The sequence below is a fragment of the Nicotiana attenuata genome, chromosome 8 (assembly GCF_001879085.1).
Source record: "Nicotiana attenuata strain UT chromosome 8, NIATTr2, whole genome shotgun sequence".
Lineage (NCBI taxonomy): Eukaryota > Viridiplantae > Streptophyta > Magnoliopsida > Solanales > Solanaceae > Nicotiana > Nicotiana attenuata.
The window spans coordinates 31634454-31661062 of NC_031996.1; the positions used below are offsets into that span (position 1 = coordinate 31634454).

The 26609-nt window shown below is 38.6% G+C and overlaps 1 protein-coding gene across 3 annotated transcripts; it reads left to right on the plus strand.

Annotated features, from left to right (window-relative positions):
* Positions 1-26065, plus strand: LOC109231189 (uncharacterized protein At4g10930). 3 transcript variants are annotated; one of them, XM_019396769.1, is made up of 15 exons: positions 1-206; positions 376-462; positions 673-758; positions 1501-1591; positions 1824-1873; positions 3255-3324; positions 3907-4016; positions 10715-10780; positions 13290-13723; positions 13833-13916; positions 14065-14140; positions 15302-16544; positions 16640-16714; positions 24258-25316; positions 25491-26065. In XM_019396769.1, the coding sequence occupies exons 2-15, from the start codon at positions 394-396 to the stop codon at positions 25704-25706; spliced, it is 3729 nt and encodes a 1242-aa protein (XP_019252314.1). In that variant the 5' UTR covers positions 1-206; positions 376-393; the 3' UTR covers positions 25707-26065. The 3 variants fall into 3 exon arrangements, with proteins under 3 accessions (XP_019252314.1, XP_019252315.1, XP_019252316.1); XM_019396770.1 differs by having other exon boundaries at positions 13836-13916; XM_019396771.1 differs by lacking the exons at positions 1-206; positions 376-462; positions 673-758; ... (1 more) ...; positions 1824-1873; positions 3255-3324 and having other exon boundaries at positions 3932-4016; positions 13385-13723.

A 26609-nucleotide genomic window follows, 5' to 3' on the forward strand; every position in this document is an offset into this window, starting at 1 on the left:
TTGAAGTTGCGTCAGTAGGGAAGGTGGGCCTATCCATTTTTGTAGTCCGAACTCCATAGTCCATACCATTTCCTCACATCGACATGATTCAAGCGCATGCTTAACTACAGGATCGAAATTCCTAATTAGAATCAGCGATTTACTTCTGCTAGTGTTCACAAACGCGGAACTATCAGTTTTTCTCCCCTTTCAAGCTCCCGACTTTGGTAATTAATCTTCAGAATTCAGCTTAGACTGTTTAGAGTTTCAATTTCGTGCACAATCAAGTACAAATTACGCTCTAAATCCTATGCAAAGTGAATGATAACCGAGGTACGTTACACTTCATAAATTTGATTTTTAAATTGTTTAAGTTTTTGCTTTGTTATTTTTCAGGTTTATGCGGAGCTAGCTATGGGGATGGAATTGTTCACGGAGGCAATGCCGGAAGAAGAAAACTGTTATTTTGATGAAAATAATGACGTAAGTTTTGTCGTCACACTCCCTTAATTGGTATTGCTATGTAACCCGTGGGTCTAAACAGAAAAAACTAAATAATGAATTGTAATGTGCCTAATCATTTGCTGTACATTTTTCTTTTCGAAAATGGACTATGGTCCCAGATGCATTCTTTTCAGTTCATTTATTGAAGCGATGATCCTTATATTGAAGCATATATGGATTTCATTGCAGGATTATTCGAGTTTGGATGGTGAAAGATGTGGGATATGTATGGATGTTGTCATTGACAGAGGAGTTTTAGACTGCTGTCAGCACTGGTATTTACATCACTCTACGTGATATTAGAACAGAGAAGGAAGCGACTGTAGTTTGACATAAATGGATTGTTCAGTGCATCTATATTTGAGATTCCATTGGCTTCTCCCTTTTGTCGTGTTATGCATTGTTCTCTTTCCTCTTTCCCTTAGGCGAAGACAGTTGACTTACTCTTCTCTTCATGCAATCTATTTACGCAACCCTTTCCCTTCATGACTTGCCTAAGCTTACTATTTTATGATCACATCTTTTCATATGTGCCTGTAATAGCGTGTGGATTTCAGAAGTTTCAGTGCCTGGCGGCATGCATGAAAAAGTTTTTCTTGGGTGTTAGTTATGTTTGTTCTCTTTAAGTAGATGTTTCGAAGAATAGTTCAGTTATGACGTCTCAATGTTTGTCTAAAGTATTTATGACTTGTCAGCATATTTTCACTCTGGTAATCTGCTGTATTCTTGATCGGCCTTGTTGTTCTGATACTTAGTTTTGTTGGTGATACCACATCACCCGAAATTATGCAAATTTCCAGTTCCATGACTTTTGTCTTCCTGTGCTGTTACTGCTTATGGTGAGTTGTGTGATGTTGTGAGACCAATTACCGTACCATAGGAAGTAAGGTTTTAGTTAAACGTTTGTGAATGTGGACATTACTCAGATTAACATGTCAAATGTTTAATTTTTTTATCCAACCTCTAACTGCTTGTACAAATACAAATTATGTCCTAAGCTCTTCATTTAAATTTCAGGTTTTGTTTTACATGCATTGACAACTGGGCTACCATCACAAACTTATGCCCACTTTGCCAGAGTGAATTTCAATTGATCACTTGTGTGCCTGTGAGTAACTGAAACTATTGTTGTTGCTTCACATTGCTTTTATCCTATTTTTCAATTCATAAATGAGTTCAACAGTATCTTAGTTACATACTTATCATTTAATGGCTTGATCTTTGTTTGCCGATGGTTCTGAGGTTCTTTTTCCCATTTTTAAGTCAGTTCTGAAAGCTTTCATGAATTATAGTATAAGATCATCGAGGAGCCCAATTAATGCTTGCTAATTTTCATGAAGGTTTTTGATACCATTGGGGGCAGCCAGACTGATGAGGATTTATATACCAGGTATAGTTTAGTTTTTGGTTCTCTTTCAAATTTATAACAATCCGCTACATCTTTTTCAGCGATGGTCGTTATGCATTGCTATAAAAGAAAGATTCAGTTAGATTCATTTTCTTGTTAATTTGATTGGAGGAAAGAAGAGAGGAACCTTATAATTGGCAAAAGCACTATCTGCAACTCTACAGTTGATGTAAGAAGCAACATGCAATGGGGAGTTGATCGTGAATGTGTGGTCTTGAAATTGTTCGAGTTATAAGATTGAACAACATGTAATATGGATCTGCTAGCCAAAAATAAGGAATATGTGAAGAACTTAAATAAAGCCACAAAACGAGATAACTTGAGAAAGCCTCAGTTTAGCTGGCTCAAAGAAAATCTTTTGGCAATGACAAGTGAAAATCTAATTTTTTTTTGCAAATCCTTAAAACCCCTACATATGTATTTCTCCACAAATGTGAAAACTCGAAAGTGTCAGTCGTGCTGGTTCAAAGGAAATCATTTGGCAGCCACTAGTGAAAATTTTGCATCTTTTTGCAAACCTGAAGACCCCTACCAGCCTACCTGTATATTTCTCCATGAATGCGAGAAAATGAGAAAGCCTCAGTCGTGCTGGTTCAAAGGAAAGCAGTTGGCATTCACAAGTGAAAATTTAGTACCTTTTTGCAAATCCTCAAGACCCCTACTTATAGGTTTCTACTCTACCTCAAGGGATTGTGAGATAAGATCTTCACAATTCCTTCTTCCTTCTCGAAATGGATGCTAAATATTTTCTACAATTTGTATTAGGAACTTTTCTTGTGCTTCATGATTCTACACGGCTGACCTAATGACTATCTGGAACACTCAAAGAGTTCTACTTATAAGCTCTTTCTACGGCCATGTTTTGGTCATTGGTACAGGCATATGATGGTGTTTTCCAACCACTTCCATAAGTAGCTGCATAGTTGCAGCTCACAGGATGCTGCAAATGTGTACATTTAGATAACTCCTTCACTATTATCAGAAATCTCAACTTTCTTTTTGAAGCTGATGCTGGATTTTCTAGATTCGCGTACTTGCTATTTGAAGTACTCTTGCAACCTTCTGTATCATTATTGCTCTTCCTTAGTTTGAAAACTTTGGACCTTGAGGTTTAAGGTTGTTGAGTATGTAAATGGTGAAAGCTTCTAGCCATAGTTGAGTTTTAAAACTTAACATCCTAAAATTTCTTCAGAGATACATTAACCAAAAAAAACATTTTCTTCTCAGGTACTCAAGCATAGATCTTCAATCTTATATCATGCTTATCTTTCGAGAAGATTTAATTTAATAATGTTCGTTCTCTAGCAGTGGCTTGATTAGTTGCAAGAATTCACTATCGAGTATAACTTTCTGATCTTTGCAGAGATGATGATTGGTCCATTGAGGGGAAGACTAATACTCTTTCATTCCCATCATACTATATCGACGAGAATGTGAGTTACCATGTTCAATTGACTACGAATAATTGTTGTCCACCCTTGCTACTAGCACCTCAAATCTCTGTGGGAGCCATACCCATGGAAACCGATAGAGAATAAATACACTGTGAAATCTCATGACTTTTGTTTGATCAGCTTAGAGTTGTCGAGATGCCTCCTTGGTTCTGTTTTTTCTCTTTTCCTAAATCCTAGTTTTCTCTCTTGGGGGCTGGTTTTATGCAAATCATGTAAAGCTGTGTTACTTTTTCACTTTTTTGAGATGCAACATAGTATGTGATCTCATTTCGTGTTTCCATGTTCCAGTGCACCAAATTGAAATTCTTATTTGTGAATGTATGATTTCATGCTTTGAAAAGCTGATATTGTATTTCTTGTGACCTTCACTGCCATCATATCAGTAAGATACTCTTGTATATTAATGAAACAGAATTCTGCAAGAAGTGGTTGTCTCTTCTTGGAATCTTTGAAATCTTACGGATTTTTTTGGGGGTTTCCATGACTCTAGTTTTGTCATATTGTGTTATAATTTTGGAAGTCAACTTTTTATCTGATATTACTACGCTTTGTCTTTTCTAGGCAGTTGTCTGCTTGGATGGAGATGGCTGCAAAGTTCGGGCCGGATCAGTTACAAATGATGGAGATCTGAATCTTGATACGTCAATTGCTTGTGATTCATGTGATATATGGTATGATAATGTATCAATTTTCTTAATCTAATAGTATGTTTTGCTAAAATAATTACCAACTGCTAAGTTGAATTGTTCTATGTTCTGGATTATGTGAAGATGTCAAGATGAATACAGCCCTATGTTATTTTGTCGTCCTTCCCTGTCTTGCTTATTGCCTGTTTAGAGCATGTTAGAATTTGTGTACAAAGCACTGATGAACAGAATATTGTGATTATTCAGAGGGTTTATATAAAATTGATAGCTTGTTCTTATGGAACTAAGATTCAGTAAGGAGAGTGATCTATGGATGGATGTTATAAGCTTTTGCAACTTGGAATTTGATGAGAGCTTGAGAAGCACTCCATGGGCCTTGTAGGGCACTCTTTATTGTGAACTTCTTGAAATATTTTACATATTCTACAAAAAGTTACTATGTCCATCTCAAAATTTGTCCTACTTTGACTTGCGCAGAGATACCTAAACGGATATTCTTGTTGCCTATGTTAGACTAATCCATATTGGTTGATGGAATGGACTGTTGTCTCCTCATATAATATTGAATTGGACAATCCTAATCTCTTGACCTCGTTTTTGAAGCTGAGTTAAATCCAATATCCATTTCTGTTAGCATTGTATCGGAGATAGACCCATCTATATTCTTTGTTCACCCAAAGCGGACAATACCTTGACGGTTGGGCCTGGGTCGAGACAGGTGGTATCGAAGCTGGTACCTCCCTAGTACGGTGGTGGGGCAAATCTCAGCGAGGATGCCGAGTCCCTAAGGGGGTTAGTGCAACCACCTAGGGACCGCTGGCGGTTGAACTCGAACGGGGGTACTTTATGTTGTGAAACTTGCCTTACGCAAATCACACATTGGAATGAGATGAAAAAGTTATGGGTCATTTAAGCGCGAGTTTATGATTCAACCGCTGAGACATCTTTTGGATTAAACCCAAAGTGACGAAACTGTGAGGCCCAAAAGCTTTTATGTGGCCTAGAGGGGTCAGGCCAAAGCGGATAATACCTTGACAATTGGGGCTAGACCATGACACTCGCCTGCCCAACCAATTATTTCCTTTTCTTTTTTAATATGTTTGCTATCCTGTCTCTTTGCATGACCAATTCTGGAGGCACCACTCTCACCTCCACTGATAACGCGACAAAATCGTCTCTTTTCTATGATCATTGTGTTAGCACTCTTTAGCTAATCATTCTTGGAACGCTGCCTCTTCTGCCCAGTATTCTGGAAACTTTAACAAGCAAAATGTTTTTTCAAGATTCTTTTCGTTTCTTTTTTCTTAATGGTATCATAGTTGGGTATTTAGTCCCTCCTTTGAAGATTGGAAGTCAACAACAAGAAGTACAGTGAAATCCCACAAGGGGGATCTGGGGAGGGTAAAGTGTACGCAGACCTTACCCCTACCTAATGAAAAATTCTTATTCTACTTTTGTTCTTTTTGGTATAAATTTTTTGGGTATCCACTGATAATTGGTCACTGTTCCAAAATAGTCCAGTTCTCATTTGTTTCTCTATGGTATCAAAGTTTGGGAATTAAGTCCCTTTGATCACTATATTTCGGGTCACTGTTTTGATAAATCATCATCTCTTTCTCTCTATGATATTCGAGTGTGTATTTAGTCCCTCCTCAGAATTGTGTATTTAGTCCCTTCTCTAATCATTGTGTACCCGTCATTGTTCGGAAGAAAGACTTCTTCGCTTCTCTTTCTTTATGGTCACAGAGATATGGTACTAGTGCCTCCTTTGAACGTGGAATTTCCGGTCAATGTTTCAAAAAATGTCCTCTCCTCCTCCTTCTTATGGATTCGTGGCTGTGCCATTGCCTAGTTGTTTTTTCTCACAACAGTAATGATGAGATAAAAGCTGATCTGACATACTCAATTTGGCTTTTGAGTTTTAATCTGCAAACCTAAGTTACTTCATTACCTTATTTTTTTGGTTTCCACTCAGTGTCCGGTACCCGCGTTGGGGCCTCGATTAATCCAGATTCGCACATAAGGCCCATAAAGAGGAAGTACTCCATAGCAAAATATGGAGTGCAAAATAACTGGTGTACTAGACAAAGCAACTCACCCCATGGGACAGGGCCTTGGAAGCACATCTCAAAATTATGGGGGGAATTTGAGCTCAATTCAAAATTCAAGTTGGGAAATGGATCACAATTATTATTCTGGAAGGACATGTGGCTCTAAAGGATGAGTTTCCCAACCTATATAGAATAGCAAGCAGTCAGGGATCCTATGTGGGTCAGAATTGGAATAACAACACTTGGGATCCTCTTTTCAGTAGAAACTTTCAAGAATGGGAACTGACTGAACAAATGGAGCTATATGCTTAATTAGCAGGGGTTACTGTCAATCCACATGTCAGGGATAGTCTTCAATGGGGGAATTCTGAAGAAGGAGCTTTTAAGGTCAAGAACTGATTGATAACTGGCCATGGAAGCTAATCTGGAAGACCAAGTTACCTCCCAAAGTGATATGTTTTTGCTGGCTAGCTTTGTATGAAGCTTGTCTTACTCGGGATAACCTAAGTAAGAGAAGCATTCCAACTGTAAATAGATGCTACATGTGCAGAATGAACTTCGAAAGTGTAAGGCATCTGTTTTTGCATTGTCCAGTAGCAGCAGATATTTGGAACATGTTCCTGTCTATTTCTGGGATAGCCTGGGTCATGCCTCGCTCTATCAAAGTTGGAAAGTTGGAAAACCCATAAAAAACATTTGGTTAATGTGCCTGCCTTAATTTTTTGGTGTATTTGGAATGAACGAAATCGTAGGTGGTTTGATGGGATCTCAACTTCAAATCATGCTCTTAAAGCTAAATGTTTAGTGGATTTATTTAGCTAGCTTAACCAAGCCCCTGTATCTAGCTGTGAACAACTTTTGGAAGATGTATGCTCCTTACTTATAGATTAATCTTTGTATCTGAGCAATCACCTTTTACCCTATTGTAATTTTTGTTAACATCTTCTTGATGCCTTTAATGAAAGCTCTATTACTTCATCAAAAAAAGAAGAGGAAGTGCTCCCTCCAAGATTTTTTTTCATTCCCAAGGCTCGATACCGATACTTCTAGTTAAGGGTGAAGAGATCCTATCCATCCCGCTACAACCCTTGGTGGTTTACTTCAATACCTTGAATTTGAGGGAGCATTTTGAAAGTTCAGAGAAAGTTATGTATCTTTTTGGTTAACTTCTGCATATCTAGAATTATAGAATTCACGTAAGAGAATACTAAAGAATATTTCAAGACATTACAGAATATTTTGTATTCAGTGGTAGAATATTTACTTACCAAGTTAGAGTAGAGAATACCTATTTACCATCAATGTTGTGAAAGGCTCTCTTGAGGCGTGCTTAAACCGTGAAGCTCGGTGCGAAATAGGTTCTATGCTTTGCCTTGCTTAATCAGTGCTTCAGTGCAGGCACAAAGACACTAAGGCTTACATATCATTGCTCACGTGTCTATCTTAAAGAGGACCTACTAAAACAATAAACATTTTACCCAATTATAACTTTTTTTATTATAAATTTGTTTTCTTTTGTTGTTTTTGGGTTTAATAATTATTATTTTGAACTATACACACACGCACACATGCATACATATATATAAAGCTCGTGGTTTTTTTTTATAAGGTAAAGGTTTCATTAAAGGAGTACCAAGAAGGTACCCAAAAAATTACAAGTTACAGCATAGCTGCATCAGTTACATTCCAAAAACACCTATAAAATCGATAAATTGATATAAGTTCTCAGCTATATTTCCTTTACACCAGAAATACAAATTTTGAAGGCAACTATTCTTTACAAAAGCTAGGTGATTTCTTTGGTTCTCAAAACATCTCTTATTCCGTTCCAACGAAATGGTCCAAAAGATGATGCAGAGGGGTATAGTCTTCCAAATTTTCTTCAGATCTTTCCTGACTTTCTGGTATTGCCAACATAGCAGTAGGTCTTTCACATTCCTTGGCATCACCCAATGAACTCCACTCATGTTCAGAAAAAGATTCCAAATTTGTTGTATTTGGCTACAATGCAAAAAAAGATGTTCCAATGATTCTTGGGACCTTTCACAAAAAGAACATCTGCTGCACAAAGGTACTCCTCTTCTCTGTAACATCTCTTGAGTTAAACATACCTGCCTAGCTACAATCCATCCAAAACAAGCAACTTTAAGAGGTGCTAAAGACCTCCACAACATTTTCCACGGCCAATTTAAATCCCAGTGGCCTATTTGCTTCTGTAGTAGTCTATAGAAACTCTTTACTGAAAATCTGCCATCCTTACCATCAATCCAAAGTTGGGAATCCCTGCTGTTAGCATCGAGGATCACGGGTTCCAAAAAATATCAAAGCTGACCAATTTTATCAACCTCCCAATCATTGAAGTTTCTTCTGAAATTAAATTTCCACTCCCGCCCTGTATAACAGTCTGCTATTGTACAATTTTTGTATTCATCAGCTTCTCTTCTCCCAGCCAAACGTCTGTCCAGAACCTGATTCTGCTACCATCACCAACTTTCAATGCGATGAACTTCTGAAATTCAGGCCACAACTTGATTATTTGCGTCCATACTCCAATTCGTGAAGGCACAGAAATTGCACCGGGTATCCAGAACTCATTTCTACCATATCTAGTGTCGACTATTTGTTTCCATAATTCCTCTCTATTGTCGTTGTAATCTCCACAGCCATTTGCACAACAGACTTTTATTGTGAAGTTTCAAATTTTTCACTCCCAGACCACCAACTTCTTTATCTTTAATAACCTCCTGCTACTTCACCAGGTGAACTTTTTTCTTATCAGAATTCCCTTCCCAGAGGAACTTGCTTCTCATGGAATTCAACTTCTTTTCTACACTGCCAGGGATGGGAAAAAGTGACATCAAATAAGTAGGTATTCCATCTAGCACGCTATTAATTAAAGTAAGCCTCCCACCAAGCGATAGGTATTCTTTTTTCCAAGGGACCAGTTTTTTTTGTACATTTATCTAATACACCTTGCCAGATCCTTTTATCCCCGACTTTAGCACCCAGAGGAAGCCCTAAATAAATAGTAGGGAACTTCTCAATATTACATCCCAATGGTTCTGCCAATTCATTTATAGAGCTATCTGCATTAACACTGTATATTGCAACTTTTTGCCAGATTCACTTTTAGGCCAGAAACTGCCTCAAAAGCTAGCAATATCCCCCGAAGATGAAGAAGTTGCTCTCTATCTGCTTCACAAAGAATCAAAGTGTCATCAGCATATAATATGTGTGAGATGACTACCTCCCTATTGTTTCTTCCTTCAATCTTAAAACCTTTAATCCACCCCAAACTTTCAGCTCTTTTGATCATTGGACTAAGAATTTCCATCACAATTACAAACAAATATGGAGACAGGGGATCTCCTTGCCTTAAGCCCCTCTGTGACTTGAAGTAACCCTTAGGACTGCCATTAATCAACACCGAGAACCTGGCAGTAGAGATGCATGACTTGATCCACTTTATCCATTTATTCCCAAAATTCATCAACTGCAATTCAACAAACAATTCCAGTTAACATGATCATAGGCCTTCTCCAAATCTAGTTTGCATACCACTCCAACCTTTCCTTTTCTAAGATGGTGGTCGATGCACTCATTAGCTACCAAAGCCGCATCTGAAATCTGTCTCCCTTTTAAAAAGGCATTTTGGTTTTCTGAGATCAGTTTCCCTATCACCTTCTTTAGCTTTTCAGCCAACAATTTAGCTATGATCTTATGCACTACCCAAGAGACTAATAGGCCTGAAATCTTTGATTTCCTCTGCACCTTTCTTTTTGGGAATAAGAGTAATGAATGTGGCATTTAGACTACTCACAAAGGTGCCTTCTTGCCAAAATGTCTCAACTGTTTTCATCACATCACAATGTTCCAACATTTTTGAAAGAAATACATGTTGAAACCATCAGGGCCAGGGGCTTTATCTCCTTCAAACATCTTAACTACAGCTTCCACTTCTTCACTAGTGAAAGGTTCTTCAAGCCAAATCTTTTCCTCCTTTGAAATTTTAATCAACTCTTCATCACTCCATCTCGTGCTTTATTTGCATTTTGCGCGTAAAGCCCCAATTGACTTTAGCGCTTTTTTCCTGCTTTTAGTCTTTGATAACCCCACTTGTGGGACTATACTGGGTTGTTGTTGTTGTTGTCTTTGATAACAGCACTGTACCATATTGTAAGCAACCTAAGACTTCTATATAAGGAGTCGTTCTTGTGCATTGTTACTAAACCAATCAAGAAATCTTCTCTCTTTTCACATTAAAATGCAACGTCATTTGCATTTATATGATAGTCTAGGCATATTTTAACATTCTCCAATCATTTTTATAAATATTAAAATAGTTGATAAGTTAAGTTACAACTTACAACCGTTAGGTACATGAGGTATCTTATCAGTAGGTCTGATAGCTCAATCAATTATCATTTTCCTTGATATTTAATGCAGAATGCGAGTTTCTTACCTGATTATGATACACTGTTTCTAAAAGCCTGCTTATGTATCGCCTAAATGCTATAATCACTTTCTCCAGCAGTGGGATTCTCTGTTACATTTTCTCCTAATGTAAACTTTCTTAAACTGAGAACGTATTTCATATCGCCGAAGTTCTTAATTTCTCTATTTTTCTCTAGGGTTTGTCCTATGATTGATTCTTTGCATATGTTTGTGTAGGTATCATGCCTTTTGTGTTGGATTTGACACTGAGGATACTTCTGAAAGTTCATGGCTATGCCCAAGGTAAGCATGGATATTTAGTTCCACATTTCCTTTTTATGTGTATTTAGCAGCTGGACATGTGTATGTTTTTTTTTCTTGATAAAATGGTGTCCGAGCTAGCTTGCGTGCACCTCGATTAACCACGGCACACCTGAACATGTTTATATTTCTGTTAGCTGTTCTTTTTTTGTGGGTGTGTGTGTGTGTGACTTGTGTGTTATTGAGACTATGCAAAGATTACTCTTGATTTGTACTTAGCTACTGCAATTATGTCTAGAATATTTAGAACTTATAATCTTTCCTAGAATCATAATTTGTAGTTTATCTAAACTCTAATCTTTGTAATTTACTAAGAATCTCCAACCATGTTTGAGGGAATAACCAAGTTTTACAATCTTTTCAATATTACTCTATTTAATTATCATGCTATCAGATTTAGGGAATCAAACCGACTTTTTCAAAATCAACAGTGTAGTTGAAAAGGCTCTTCAGTAGTCTTCTAGGCTGACCACATTCATGGAAGAAGCGTAGAGCACCTGCGACCTTTGTCTAGAGTTCCATACTCTTAGCCGCTATCTTCACATACTGATCAACTTTTGGTTGATGCGTGAGAAATTTTCCATATCATATTGGACGACTCCTTTGAAGCCGGAAACTCATTTTCATCTGTAACCACCTTCTGATTTACTCTACATGGATAAATTCTTCATGAATCTAACAAATCTAACTTGGACTTCTGAAAGTTGACATTCCGGCTTTCCGTCGTCTGGCCTTGCATCAGCGCACTCACTTGAGGTCGGTGACCCCTTCTGACTACAGTCCATTGTGTTTGCCGCTCTTGGGCCCTCCTTTTCGGTGATTTTTGCTTTGATTCTTGTCTTCGTTCTTCATTTTGTTGAGAAGTAAAAAGGCAAAAAGTTCCGTCTAAAAGAGGGATGCACGAGGACTCCCCAGGGAGTTTCTTTCTTCATTGACACTCTATCTCACCAATATGTTAGAGAAAGGTGATTCTGGAAGACGAGTTATCTTTGCATTAACAATATACCATAGGATGATTCTTCAGTTTGATATTACAACAACAACAACAACCCAGTATATCCCACTAGTGGGGTAAAGAATGTATTTTTGCATGGTGAACTAGTCAAGCAGGTGATATAGAGTAACCATTAGGGTTTGTTGCTCAAGAAGATTCAAGCTTGATATGACTATAATGGTCATTATATGGTCTAAAACAAACCCATGGAGCATCATTTAGATGTTGAATTCCGTGGTTCAACTGTTTGGATGGCTCAAAGTAAAGCTGATCATTCAGTGTTCTTTCATCACGATACCCGACAGTCTATGTGATGAAGTTATCATGATGGCAATGATCATAATGTGACAACTCTTCAGAAACTTTTAAACCAAGTTGCAAAATTAAAATACTTTCTAGGCATTGAAGTAGCATCGTCCAAGACAGGTGATGAACAACAAGAAAAGCATTGTTCAAGACGGACATTGCTATCTTAGAAAGAAACTGACATCTTCGAGGAAACATGCATGTTGTATTGCTAACAGTGGATACTCTTGTGGATCCAACTGTCATGTTGTTGCTATGGATCCAACTGTCATGCCGTTGCTGGACAGGGGTGCCACTGGAGGACCGTGGCAAGTACCAGAGACTAGTGATAAGCTAAATTATCTCAAGGACACACTATCAAATAATTCATTGGCTCATTGCAATGGGTGTGGTTAGTTAGTTTCTCCATGCTTAATATAGTGGTTATTGGATGTATCAATCTGCATTGTCAAGTACATCAAAGGAGCTTTAGCATAATGTTTGTTATATGAAAACATGGGTCTTTCTGGGTACTATGATGTGGATCGAGCAAGTTCTCCTTCAGATGGACAATTTACTTTGAAGGAAATATACTCTCTCCGGAGTGAAAAGCATCAATTATGGGAAGTAGAACAGCGAGCTTCGCCCCTTGTAGCTTGTGAATTTATCTGGTTGAAACAATTTCATCAAGAGTTGATGTGTAATATAGTTAAACAGATGAAGCTGATATGTAGTCAGATCATCTCAATCCGTTTTTCCATGAAAGAACATAAAGGCGAATTTTCATTGTACTAGATAGAAAACTAAAAATGGATGTATTGTCATCGGTTTCGCCAACTCAAATTACCAACTTGCAGTTGTTTGTATTAAACCTTACAGGTCCGCAGATTTAATATATTGTAGCAAGTCTAGACATATAACATGTACGATCCAGCTTGAGGGGTATTATTAAGATTATGCAAAGACATTACTTGATTGTTTACTAATTTAGGTGCTGTAATCATGCCTAGAATATTCAGGATTAGTTAGGATCTGTTGTCTTGCTTAGAATTTAAACATAAATTTGTACTTAGCCTAAATTGCCACCTATAAAAATATTTCCTTCTAATGCCTTCTATATAGATTTTTCTTTCGATGGTGGAGGTTGATATTTTCATCTTGAGCACCTGCAGTGGTTTTAAACATGATTCTTATCATTATCTCACTATGCAGATGTGTTGACAAGATACCCGAAAGTTCAGTATCTAACAAGAAGTTTGGTCCAGAAAATGCCAGCAATAACTGTTTGATTGAGGCTTCTTTTTCAGGGGAAGTGTCTGTATCTGTTGCTGATGCTGGTGAGACGGCTGTTGTCGTCTCGATTGTTGAGAGGAACAAACAGGGTGAAGTACCGGACAGAAACCTTTCAAACCTAGATCCTAAAGAGGCTATAAATACTGGCATTTTGATCCCTGATTCTGTTCCTGATACTCCCAATATAGAACTGTCCTTGTCACAAAATGAATGTCCAGATACTGTGCAGCTTTCTGCCACCCCTGTGGATGTGAAGCCTGATGCATCGACACAGTTATTTAGTGACGAACTGATTCAACCAAATCTTGATCTTCATCTTGGATTGTCAGTGAACTCATTTTCAGCATGTAATGGTATGCTTACAATGTTTTGGGAATTTCTTTTGTTCCTTTGAATTGGGAGATCTATCTTACGATGGGGCAGATAAAACAGCTCAGTTATTAATGTTCTATGCATCTCCAGTAGACACAACAGATACGAAAGTAGCTGGAGATCAAGTACTTCAAACTGCACGACAGAAGAATGTGCTGGGATGCCCTCGTCCAGGTATGACAGTAGCAACACCTTTTCCAAATATTTTGTTCTTGAGGACTGTTGCTTTCTGAAAAACTTTAGTTCATCATAAATTTTATTGAGATGTACATATGTGCTTGCATATTTTTCTTCTCTGAAGTGTTTGTTGTTGATGTGTCAGGTGAAAAAGTGATGCCTGACAAGAATGAAGACAAGGTTGTGGCTTCCGGTGCAAAAAGAAAGCGCAGGGAAAACAGGTATTATGCAATCAAACCTCTTCATTTGATTTATATAGGATTATTTTTCTGATTTTCTTAACATTCGAATCCTGATGCTAGGCATCCAGTCTGACAAAGTTGTAACTATATCCTTGTGATGATCTTTTTCTTTACATGGGTTCTTTAAGTGGCTTGAGCTCATGTTACCAGTGACTAATTGGCAAAACATGTGGCCACTAGTTGTGTGTCATCTGCGTGACTCCCCTGGACTTGACCCTGGCATACATATTAGTAATTGAGATGTTCCATGTGATTCAACAACTTCTTATCTTTTTCTTTTTTAAAAACTATGCAAGACATAGCAACTAAAGATAGACATCGAATTGTAATGCGCCCCCATAATTATTGTGATTGGATATGTTTTAAACATCTAGACATTTCCCGACATTACATGCAGTCTTCTAGTTGCATATTTATTTTCTTATGCTTCGTATTGGTTGGACTTCCTTGTTCTCTTTCTAAGTGATAAAGGCATGTCAAGCCTATTAATTAGGCGGAAATGCTCATACTCTTCAAAGACATAAGCTACCTGACCTGGACTTCTTTTTGAATTTTCTTGCGCACTGACAAGGTCTTAATTGCCTAATCTGGTATTCCAAATTTATTTACCTAAAATGCTTTTTGAAAGTGATTCAATCTTTCTTTCCAGTTTCCCTGTGCATTCATGTGTATTGGGTTCTCTTAAAGCTTAATCCTATGACATGTTCAGCCGTTGACTGAAGTTATGTTTGTACCAGAAAGAAGGCTCTGGTTGGGGTATTACAGTATTATTCCGGCAGTAATAATACTCAATATGTCTCTCCTTAAGGAGTTTTATGTCTCTCCTTGGGAGTTGACTGTAGAGCGGGAGTAGATGGGGTGCTGTAAGGAGCACCTGCTGGGATGACTTAGAAAATAAATATAATCCTAAGAAGCTTAGATATCACCAGTCTATTTGTTGTCGTGGTAAGCACTAGTCTTGTGGAGATATAACAATCATCAAGTGCTATAGAAGATAAGTCTAAATAACTAGTATCTGCTATCATTCTATCTGAAACCTGGCAATGTCAAATGTTCAACAACTGTGGCATTCTTTATTAGGTTTGCGTTTTTCCTTGCATTTCTTTAGGATTACTTACAGTTACTATGATTTGATTGCAGAAATGCTGATGATGGAGGCATTAGAGCCAAGGCTGAGTCTGCCTATTATCCGAAGAGAGCTAAAGTCGAGGGAAGCGGTGAGCTAATTAATACAAAGGACCAACCTCCAGGATCTGTTTCAGACAACTCTGATAAATCTCTAGTAACCATCTTGAAGGATGACAAACTGAAATGTAATCCTGAAAATAAAAATCTGGGCACTGACATAATGGATATAGTTCAAGGAACAGGTCGTAAAACTTTGAAGAAACTTGTACATAGCAACCAGGATGAAATGTCCTCTAAACAAAGAGAAAATGCAGCTCGCTTGAGGGTTAAAAAGATCATGCGGAGAACTGGTGATGAGGACTCATCAGTGCTAGTTGAAAAGCTAAGGAAAGAAATTAGAGAAGCTGTTCGTAACAAGTCTTCTGGGGATAAAGGGGAAAACCAGCTTGATCCGAAACTTCTGACTGCTTTTAGAGCTGTTGTGACAGGATCTACAACTGAAACTAAGAAGTCTTCTGTGGATCTGAAGGCAAAGAGGTCACTGCTGCAGAAGGGAAAAGTACGTGAAAACCTAACCAAAAAAATTTATGGTATTGGAGGAAGACGACGACGAGCATGGACTCGTGATTGTGAAATAGAATTTTGGAAACACAGATGCTCAAAAATGTCAAAGCCTGAGAAGATTCAGACATTGAAGTCAGTTCTCGACCTCCTGAGAGATGATTCAAAAACTGCAGAGACAAAGCATGTGAATGAAGGGGAAGGAAAGTCTTCCATTCTATCAAGGCTGTATTTAGCAGATAGTTCGGTTTTTCCAAGAAAGGAGGATATCAAGCCTGTCTCGTCCCTTACTATTGTCGCAGCTGATCAGAACAAACAAAATGGATTGACATCAAACACTTCAACGTCTTTTCCTAGTCCATTCAACATAGTTCCACCAGTAAATGTGGCGTCTGTGATGGTGGCTTCTCCCTTGGAAATTAAGGGGGCCAAGATAAGTGTCCTGACCACTAAGGCTGATGCTACCAGAAATGTACTTTCAATCAAAGGCGCTGAAAGGCCATTTGCATCAGCATCAAGTGGTTCTAAATTGTGTATCAAGGAGGAAGCAGCTGTAAAATGTGATAATACAAAGAGTGATAAGAGGAAGTGGGCCCTAGAGGTTCTTGCTAGAAAAACAGCAGCAACAAGCAAGAGTGGCGCCCTGGAGAATGAAGAAGACAGTGCAGTGCTGAAACATAATCATCCTTTGCTAGTATGCTAAATTTTTCTTTTTTCCTTTTGTATCATTTGTTTGCTGCCTATTGTTCTGCACCTGGGATCATTTCTTGTTTGTAAACTTTTGAGCAGGCTCAGCTACCTAAAGATATGCGGCCAGCTTTGGCAGCCAGTCGTCATAATAAAATCCCCATGTCCGTTAGGATGGTAAGCACTGTCCTAATTTGCAGCCCTTTCCAAGTTTACTTGTTCCCTGGGGTGATAATTTTGCTATTCTATAGTCTGTGTTATTGAAAGTGTTAGAATGTTTGGTATTACTGTTAGAATGTTAGAGTAAGAGTGTTGTAAAAGTTGGATATTGTTCCACAAAAAAAGGTGCCTAGCATGTATAAATTGGTGTGCATCGTATTCATCATTATCAAGTCTTCAATTAATCTCTTCTATTTTTTTGGTATCATTTTGGTAGAGGCTCTAGTAGCCTCCCCTTATCTACAAGCGTCTTTACATTGTATGCTCAGTCACAATCTTATCTATTTTTTCTTCTTCTTTCCGGTGACTGTTCTAGGGACACCACTCTTTCTGATTACTGTTGCACTAGTATGGTACAATCTTCCAGTGGCACCCCTTTTCTTTCCGGCGAGGGTTTCGGCTGTTTCCTGGCTCTTTCCAGTGACTATTCTTATGTCATCGTTCCTCTTATGGTGACTGTTTTGGCGTCGGTGCACCTTTTTGCGGTTATTGTTTGGGCAGCAACTTTCTCAACTTTTTTCTTAACTTCGCAATTTATTGACAGCATTTACTTTCAATATTTTCAAAGTAAGCAAACTCAAGTAGGTGTCTTAGTGTTAGTGTTAGAATGTTGGGATTAGAGTGCTAGATCGAAGCAGATTGAGTTATTCACCTAGGTGTCTTAGTGTTAGTGTTAGAATTTTGGGATTAGAGTGCTAGATCGAAGCAGATTGAGTTATTCACCTTGGATAGACAGCTTCAGTTCCATACACTAAGACACTGAGGTGCACGTCTCATCACCCAGTGACTTTGTCTTGAATAAGAGCTACGACAACACGAAACAAAAAATATTTCACTTATATTTGCAATTCCTTTGCCAGTATAATTGTTGTTTGTGTATTGCCATTTATTCTTGAATTGTATGTGTTTTTTATTTTTTCTTCATTTGCATCTTTCTCCCCACACATTATTTGTGCTTTTCGCTTACAGCCCGACATATCTCAACACTTCTTCTCTTTGCTTTTTTTTCCTCTGCTTTACTCTCTATTGAAGCAGCAAGGCATTTGCTATTGAAAGCACTGTTGTGAAACACGTCTCTATATTCTTTGTTTCCTGTTTGATCTTTAATTCTCAAATTTAAGTGAGAACCCTGAACTCCTAGGAGATAGCTATAGTCTAGAAGCCTTTCTCCCTGGATATCAAAATTATCACCACAAATTTCACCATCATCTATTCGATATGTTGATTGGCGTCTAACAACGTGTTAATCCTTCACATGTCATAGTAGGATCTGTTAGTTTAGTAGTTAAGTAGTTACATGTAAATAACCCTAATCCCATATGTAGTAGTAGGACATATATTATATTATAAATAGGACTCATTGTATCATTGTGAATACATTTAATAATAATATTTTATCCCGTGCTTTCTCACATGGTATCAGAGCGGCAGTGAGAAAACATCCGGGAAAGAAAACTCAGTCGAAACAGTCGCCGTGCTTCAATTCCGGTGACCTTTTAGGGCTATTTTTTCGTCAAAACCAATTCCATCAGTGTTGTGCAAAAAATCAACACCACCACAAAGTCCCCCAATCTCCGGCGACCAAACCAAACCCCAGCAAACACCTCTGTCAGCCGCCGCCTCACGGGCCGACCGGAGACAGTCTTTTCCGGCGAGATCTACCCACGCGCCGGCGCGTGGAGCCAGTTCCGGCCATTTTTTCAAAAACCTTCTTTAGAACAGTTGGATCACCCTACAATTCCGAGCATGCCCACAATTTTATTTTTTGATTCCGAGCACTTTGAAAATTTTCTGGCAGCTACAAAGTTTTCCGGCAGTTACAGTATTTTTTCCGGCAGTCTTTCGGCAACCACAGTTGATTCTTTGTTTTATTTGGTGCTAATTTGCTGGACCTCTTTTCAATCCAACAATGTCTTTGGGAGTGGATGTATTTGGGTCTAAAAACACGGGTTCTGGAAGTTCTGGTATTATGCTCAGAACCTTTAATGGGAAGTTCAAACTACTTAGCTTGGGGTTCGTCTGTCGAGTTGTGGTGTAAAGGTTAAGGAGTTCAAGATCATTTAACAAAAAGGGCTAGCGACGGTGATGAAAAGGCCAAAACACTTTGGGAGAAGGTCGATGCTCAGTTATGTAGTATCCTGCAGCGATCTATTGATTCCAAGTTGATGCCCTTGTTGAAGTCCATTCCAGACATGTTATTTAGTTTGGGAAAAGGCTCGTACTTTATACACTAATGACATATCTCGTTTCTATGATGCAATATCGCGAATGACAAGCTTGAAGAAACAGGAATTGGATATGTCTACTTACTTGGGACAAGTACAGGCAGTCATGGAAGAATTTGAGAAGTTGATGCCAGTTTCTGCTAGTATTGAAAAGCAACTAGAGCAACGACAGAAGATGTTTCTAGTTCTTACACTCGTTGGACTCCCTAATGACCTTGATTCAGTACGTGACCAGATTTTGGCTAGTCTGACTGTCCCACGGTTGATGAATTATTCTCTCGATTACTTCGCCTTGCTGCAGCACCAAGTCACCCAATGATCTCATCCAAGACACTTGACTCTATTTTTGCATCCCAGATAGTGGTAAATCGGGCATCTCAAACTACGGAGAATAGACGAGGAGGAGGTCGTTTTGGAAGATCTAGACCCAAGTGTTCTTATTGTCATAAACTTGGACACACTCGTGAAGTGTGCCATTCTTTACATGGTCGACGACCTAAAAATGCTTATGTTGCTCAGACCGAGACTATAGGTAACTAGGGATTTTCTTTATCTGAAGGGGAATATAATGAGTTCCTTCATTACCGAGCAAGTAAGCAGACATCTCCACCAGTGTTTTGAAAAGCGAGCGCTTCGTCACTTTAAGCGAGAAGCTGTCGCTTTTTCCTTACTGAGGCGACACGACCAACAGAAGCGATCACTTCAGCCAAAAAAGCGAGAAGCGACCCAGAAGCGAGAAGCGCAGAAGCGCTCGCTTCTGTTCAGAGGGGTCATTTCGGAAAAAAAAAAGTTTGGGTCTTTGTTTTTGTTATACAAAACAAACCCAAAGTGAAAAGACCGTTTTTTGTCTTGCCAAAAATTGAACGTTAGCAGCAGCAACCAACTAGGGTTCCAACCTCCAGGTAATTTTTCTTCTTTGATTCTTCTTCTTCTTTCTTCTTCTTCTTTTTCTTCTTCTCCTTTTCTCTTCTCTTTTTCAGATTTTCTCGTCCAGCGTCTGCGCTAGGGCAGGCGTTGGTTTTTCCCCCCTTTTATTCTTCTTATTTATTAATTTTAATATGTATTTTAGTTTATAAAATTAATTATTATATATATATATATATGTTATATTTTCAGTTTATTTGTTTAATGTGTATTAATTTTATAAACTGAAATACACATTAAACAAATAAACTGAAAATATAACATATATATATATATATATATTTTCAGTTTATTTGATTAATTTTATATGTATTTTCAGTTTATAAAATTAATTATTATATATATATATATATATATATATATATATATATGTGTGTGTGTGTGTGTGTGTGTGTGTGTGTGTTATATTTTCAGTTTATTTAATTATGTATTTTCTTATATTAATAGGGATTTAAAAATGTCCCAAAGTTTTTATATTGAACTTTTTGATTATTTATATTTTGTCTTTGCAAAGTTTACATTATGTTTTTCAAAAATTGTGCTTCACTTCAATGAAGCATGCGCTTCGCTTTTGAAGCGAGACGAGCCCCTGTCGCTTTTTTGCGTTTCTCGCTTTCGGAAACACTGATCTCCACAAGTAGCCTCTGTTGCTCAGACTGATACTTCTGTTGCTGGTAATTCTTTTGCTTGTGTTGCCCAATCTAGTACTCTTGGGCCATGGGTCGTGGACTTGGGCGCTTCTGGTCATATCGCTCGTAATAAATCACTTTTGTTAAATATTGTGTATTCACAGTCTCTTCCCACTGTTACTTTAGCCAATGGGTTTCAAACTAAAGCAAAAGGAGTTGGACAAGCTAATCCCCTATCTTCTGTCACTCTAGATTCCGTTCTTTATGTCCCTGGCTGTCCTTTTAGTCTTGCATCTGTTAGTTGTTTGACTCGTGCCCTCTATTGTGGTATATATTTTATTTGATGATTCTTTTATTATGCAGGACCGTAGTACGGGCCAGATGATTGGCACAAGGTTTGAATCAGAAGGCCTTTACTACCTTAACTCATTCAATCCCTCCAAGGCATGTCTAGTTACAGATCCTCCAGATCTAATTCATAGACGTTTAGGACATCCAAGTGTATCCAAGCTTCAGAAGATAGTGCTTAATTTGTCTAGTTTATCTACATTAGATTGTGAGTCGTGTCAGCTCGGGAAACATACCCGAGCCTCCTTTCCTCGTAGTATTGAGAGTCATGCAGAGTCTGTTTTTTCTTTAGTTCATTCTGACATATGGGGTCCTAGTAGAGTCAGTTCGACCTTGGGATTTCGTTATTTTATTAGTTTCATTGATGATTATTCAAGATGTACTTGGCTTTTCTTAATGAAAGATCGTTCTGAGTTGTTTTCTATATTCCAGAATTTTTGTGCTGAAATCAAAAATCAATTTGGTGTTTCTATTCGCACTTTTCGCAGTGATAATGCCTTAGAAAATTTATCCTCTCAATTTCAGCAGTTTATGACTTCTCAAGGAATTATACATCATACCTCTTGTCCTTATACCCCTCAGCAAAATGGGGTTGTAGAGAGAAAGAATAGGCATCTCATTGAGACTGCTCTCACACTTCTCATTGAATCTCATGTTCCGTTGCGTTTTTGGGCGATGCAATTCTCACAGCTTGTTATTTGATTAATCGGATGCCTTCATCTCCCATTCAGAATCAGATTCCGTATTCAGTATTGTTTCCCCAGTCACCACTATACTCTCTTCCCTCCTGTGTTTTTGGGAGCACTTGTTTCGTTCATAACTTAGCCCTTGGGAAAGATAAATTAGCTCTCCGCGCTCTCAAGTGTGTCTTCCTTGGTTATTCTCGTGTTCAGAAGAGATATCGTTGTTACTCACCTATTCTTCGTAGGTACCTTATGTTAGCTGGTGTCACATTTTTTGAATCTAAACCTTTCTTTACCTCTTCTGACCACCTTGATATATATGAGGTCCTACCTATACCAACCTTTGAGAAGTTTACTATAGCTCCTCCTTCACCTTCCGCCACAGAAGCCTTACCCATTCCAACCGTTGAGGAGTCTAGTGTGGCTCCCCCAAGATCCCCAGCCACAGGACCACCACTCTTGACTTATCATCATCGTCCGCGCCCAGCATCAGATCCACCTGATTCACGTCTTGCACCCGACCCTGCTCCTACTGCAGACTTGTCTCTTCCTAGTACACCGATTGCACTTCGGAAAGGTATACGAACCACAACTTAATCCTAATCCCCATTATGTAGGTTTAAGTAATCATCGTCTGTCCATTATGCTTTTATATCTTCTTTGTCCTCTGTTTCTATCCCTAAGTCTATAGGTGAAGCATTGTCACATCCAGGATGACGACATACTATGATTGACGAGATGTCTGCTTTACATACGAGTAGTACTTGGGAGCTTGTTCCTCTTCCTTCAGGTAAATCTACTGTTGATTGTCGTTGGGTGTATGCAGTCAAGGTTGGTTCGGATGGCAAGGTTGATCGACTTTAGGCCCGTCTTGTTGCCAAGGGATATACTTAGATATTTGGGCTCGATTACAGTGATACCTTCTCTCCCGTGGCTAAGATAACATCAATTTGCCTTTTTCTATCCATGGTTGCTGTTCGCCATTGGCCTCTCTATCAGCTGGACATTAAGAATGCTTTTCTACACGGTTGAGGAGGAAGTTTATTGGAGCAACCACCTAGGTTTGTTGCTCAGGGGGAGTCTCGTGGCCTTGTATGTCGCTTGCGTCGGTCACTTTATGGTCTAAAGCAGTCTCCTCGAGCCTGGTATGGTAAGTTCAGCACAGTTATCCAGGAGTTTGACATGGCTCGTAGTGAAGCTGATCACTCTGTGTTTTATCGGCATTCTGATTCAAGTCTTTGTATTTATCTAGTGGTCTATGGTGACAATATTGTTATTACCGGCAATGATCAGGATAGTATTACTAAATTGAAGCAACACCTCTTTCAACACTTTCAGACTAAAGATCTGGGCATACTAAAGTATTTTTTGGGTATTGAGGCCGCTCAGTCTAGCTCAGGTATTGTGATCTCACAGCGGAAGTATGCCTTAGACATTCTTGAGGAGACAGGAATGACAGGTTGTAGATCGATTGACACTCCGATGGATCCGAATTCTAAACTTCTGCCAGGACAGAGGGAGCCGCTTAGCGATCCTGCAAGATATAGGCGGCTGGTTGGTAAATTAAATTATCTCACAGTGACTAGACCTGACATTTCCTTTCCTATGAGCGTTGTAAGTCAATTTATGGATTTTCCCTGTGATAGTCATTGGGATGCAGTTGTCCGCATTCTTCGGTATATAAAGTCGACTCCAGGCAAGGGGTTATTGTTTGAGGATCGAGGCCATGAGCAGATTGTTGGATACTCAGATGCTGATTGGGGCAGGATCACCTTCTGATAGATGTTCTGCGTCTGGATATTGTGTTTTAGTAGGAGGCAATTTGGTGTCTTGGAAGAGCAAGAAACAGAATGTAGTTGCTCGGTCTAGTGCAGAAGCAGAATATCGAGCAATGGCTATGGCAACATGTGAGCTAATTTGGATCAAACAATTGCTCAAGGAGTTGAAATTTGGTGACATCAGCCAGATGGAAGTAGTATGCGATAATCAAGCTGCCCTTCATACTGCGTCAAATCCGATGTTCCATGAGAGGAACTAAACACATTGAGATTGATTGTCACTTCGTCAGAGAAAAAATACTCTCAGGAGATATTGCTACAAAATCTGTGAAGTCGAATGATCAGCTTGCTGATATTTTCACCAAGTCCCTCACTGGTCCTCGTATTAGTTATATATGTAACAAGCTCGGTACATATGATTTATATGCACCGGCTTGAGGGGGAGTGTTAGTTTGGTAGTTAAGTAGTTACATGTAAATAGCCCTAATCCCATATGTAGTAGGAGTAAGACATGTATTATATTATAAATAGGACTCATTGTATCATTGTGAATACATTTAATAATAATATTTTTTTCTCGTGCTTTCTCACAGGATCAATTGAAAGTCTCGTCCCCTCTGGACAACCGATAAAATTGGAATGATGCAAAAAAGTCTATTTAAAATCCCTAGTTTAGTATGTTTTTATTGGGGTACAGATCCATATAACCTGGAGATGGATGGTACACGTTTCTTCTCTGTAATATAACAGAGAGGAAAGATAGGGTATTTCTTTTCTTATAAAATGTTGTTTGTCTTTAATCGGTAGATAGCTTCCACTTCAGGGGATTTGCTCTTCTCCTATAACCACAGACTGAGCAAATCACTTATCTTGGTTATATATGATTTATCAACTTTCCTCTGGTTTTCACACAGGCTCAACTTCACCGTCTCACTGAGCACTTCTTAAGGAAAGCAAATCTGTCAGTTATGCGCAGAACAGCAGAAACAGAACTGGCAATTGCAGACGCTGTTAATATTGAAAAAGAGGTTGCTGATAGGTCTAATAGTAAACTAGTATATATAAACCTCTGCTCACAAGAGCTGCTGCGTAGATCAGATAATGCCAGTAATGTTGGTGTGGCAGAGTCAAATCCCTGCCAAACTTCAGAAGTTCTAACTAACTCATCCGAAGAATTAAGCGAGGTCCATTCTTCTGATCCAGCGGTCAATGAAGCGCTAAGAAATGCCGGACTTTTGTCTGATTCACCTCCAAATAGTCCAAATTGCCCACTGGAGGAAGACAAAGAGGAAATTTGCGTATCAAAAGAAGTTGAAGATCATGGGCCCGAGAATGTGTTTGAAGTTGATGCTCCTCCAGAACTTGATATATATGGGGATTTTGAATATAATTTGGAGGATGATGACTTTTCTGGTGCTGGCACTTCAATGATCTCTGTGCTGCAACAAGGAGAATCTAAAATGAAAGTTGTCTTCTCCACAATCAACCCTGTGGGAGATGATGGCTCTATGGAACTTCAAAATCACGAAAAGCAGGACATTCTTGAAGGTCCTGTAGACTCATCTTCATTGATTGGGTGCGAACCTAGTGGTAGAGTTGGAAGCTCAACTGCAGCTGGCAAGACTGAAAATTGCCTTATTCATAGTTCCCTTATTGATGAAGAGCTCTCTGGTGTAGACTGTGAAGAGTTGTATGGACCAGATAAAGAGCCGCTGATTGAGAAGTACCCTGAGATGGCATCGCTCAAGCTTAATGAACTGGCTATGAATGATGAAGTTCAACAAAGCAATGGAGTTGATGAATCCAAACAGGCTTCAAAGTCTGCGGAGCAGGGAAATGACAGCAGCTCTACTGCTTCCAAATGCCCAAACTCACCTAGCCAGTTAGCAAGAAATGAAAATCTACAAGTGAACAAGATATCAAAATCCCGTGCTGAAAAGGAATCAGGCAGCAGTAACTCTGTATCAACGAAGGTACTAAATGAGCACTTGGTTTCATGTTTATCAGGGTTTCCTATCTGACCAATGATTAAGAGGAATATTCCAAGTGGAGTTGAAAGTCTAAATACTTAAGATTCATGTAGCATGTTTTGAAGATTTCTCCTGGACTCTTTCCTTTCGGGTACTAATTAAACTATCCTCTAGCAGGTTGAAGCATATGTGAAGGAGCACATCAGGCCACTTTGCAAGAGCGGAGTGATCTCTGTCGAACAATACAGATGGGCTGTGGGCAAAACTACTGAGAAAGTCATGAAGTATCACCCAAAGGACAAAAAAGCTAATTTTCTCATCAAGGAAGGAGAGAAAATTAAGAAACTTGCAGAGCAGTACATTGAGGCAGCTCAACATGCAACAAAAGACTAATAAGTAGCTGCCTAGTGATAGCTACGCGATGTACAACTTTCGAATCCTGCCTTTTCTTTTCTGTTCTTTCCGTATTGCTTCGATTTTGTATTCATGCCGAAGCTTACATAGTTATACTCGGGACTAGGGTGATGTAAATGTAATTTTGTCCGAGTCTCAATATTTAGTGGTCAAGACTACGAGATATTTTCTTTTAGAAATAGACTAATTTTAAATGCAGAATGCTCCACATTTGGAGGGAACATACCTTGTATCTATGATTTAGTTGTATAAAGATGAGAAACCATAGAGATGCCTAATGGGCAGTGGAAGCTTCACTGCATTTTTGTGTAACCTACGCAATTCTTAATTTGTTTCAACTTAAATGTGTTCTTTCTCCTTTAATCAAGGAGAAATTTTTTTATCTTACGTGATCTCCGCTACCTCGTCTCACTTTGCAATTATAATGCTAGTGAGGTTCAAACTGAGGAGCGTCGTTTTAAGTCAACGTTCAAATTTTAGCTGAGACATTTTTAAATTCTCTTGTATAGATCCTTGGCTCCGCCACTTCCCGAAAGGTGGGAATGATACGTTTAACTCTATGAGCTTTCTAATGCAAAAATTTAAATTATGAAAAATGAGATCACACTACCTTCCCGAACCCTACTTGTGAGATTTCACTGCGTTTTTTTGTTGTTGTTGTTGTTGTTGCAGTAACTGTTCATGAACTGCTTTATTTAAAAGTTTAAACTATTAGAAAGTGATCATTAGCATTATTTATCAGAATGACATGATATGCTTGTACAAGATTAGAGTAGGAGCTAGAGTTTGGAATAAATTGTTGGGGCTCAATTGTAGTGCTCTCGTTGTTTGATTCTTTTTTTAATGTGCGAGTTGCCTAGCACGTTGGGGCAACTACTGTGC

Bases quoted from the DNA above. Each gene is read 5' to 3' on its own strand.
- LOC109231189 (XM_019396769.1), top strand. From the start codon at position 394: ATGGGGATGGAATTGTTCACGGAGGCAATGCCGGAAGAAGAAAACTGT. The intron at 463-672 runs GTAAGTTTTGTC...ATTTCATTGCAG, and splicing joins ATTTTGATGAAAATAATGAC to GATTATTCGAGTTTGGATGG. The intron at 14,141-15,301 runs GTATTATGCAAT...ATTTGATTGCAG, and splicing joins AGAAAGCGCAGGGAAAACAG to AAATGCTGATGATGGAGGCA.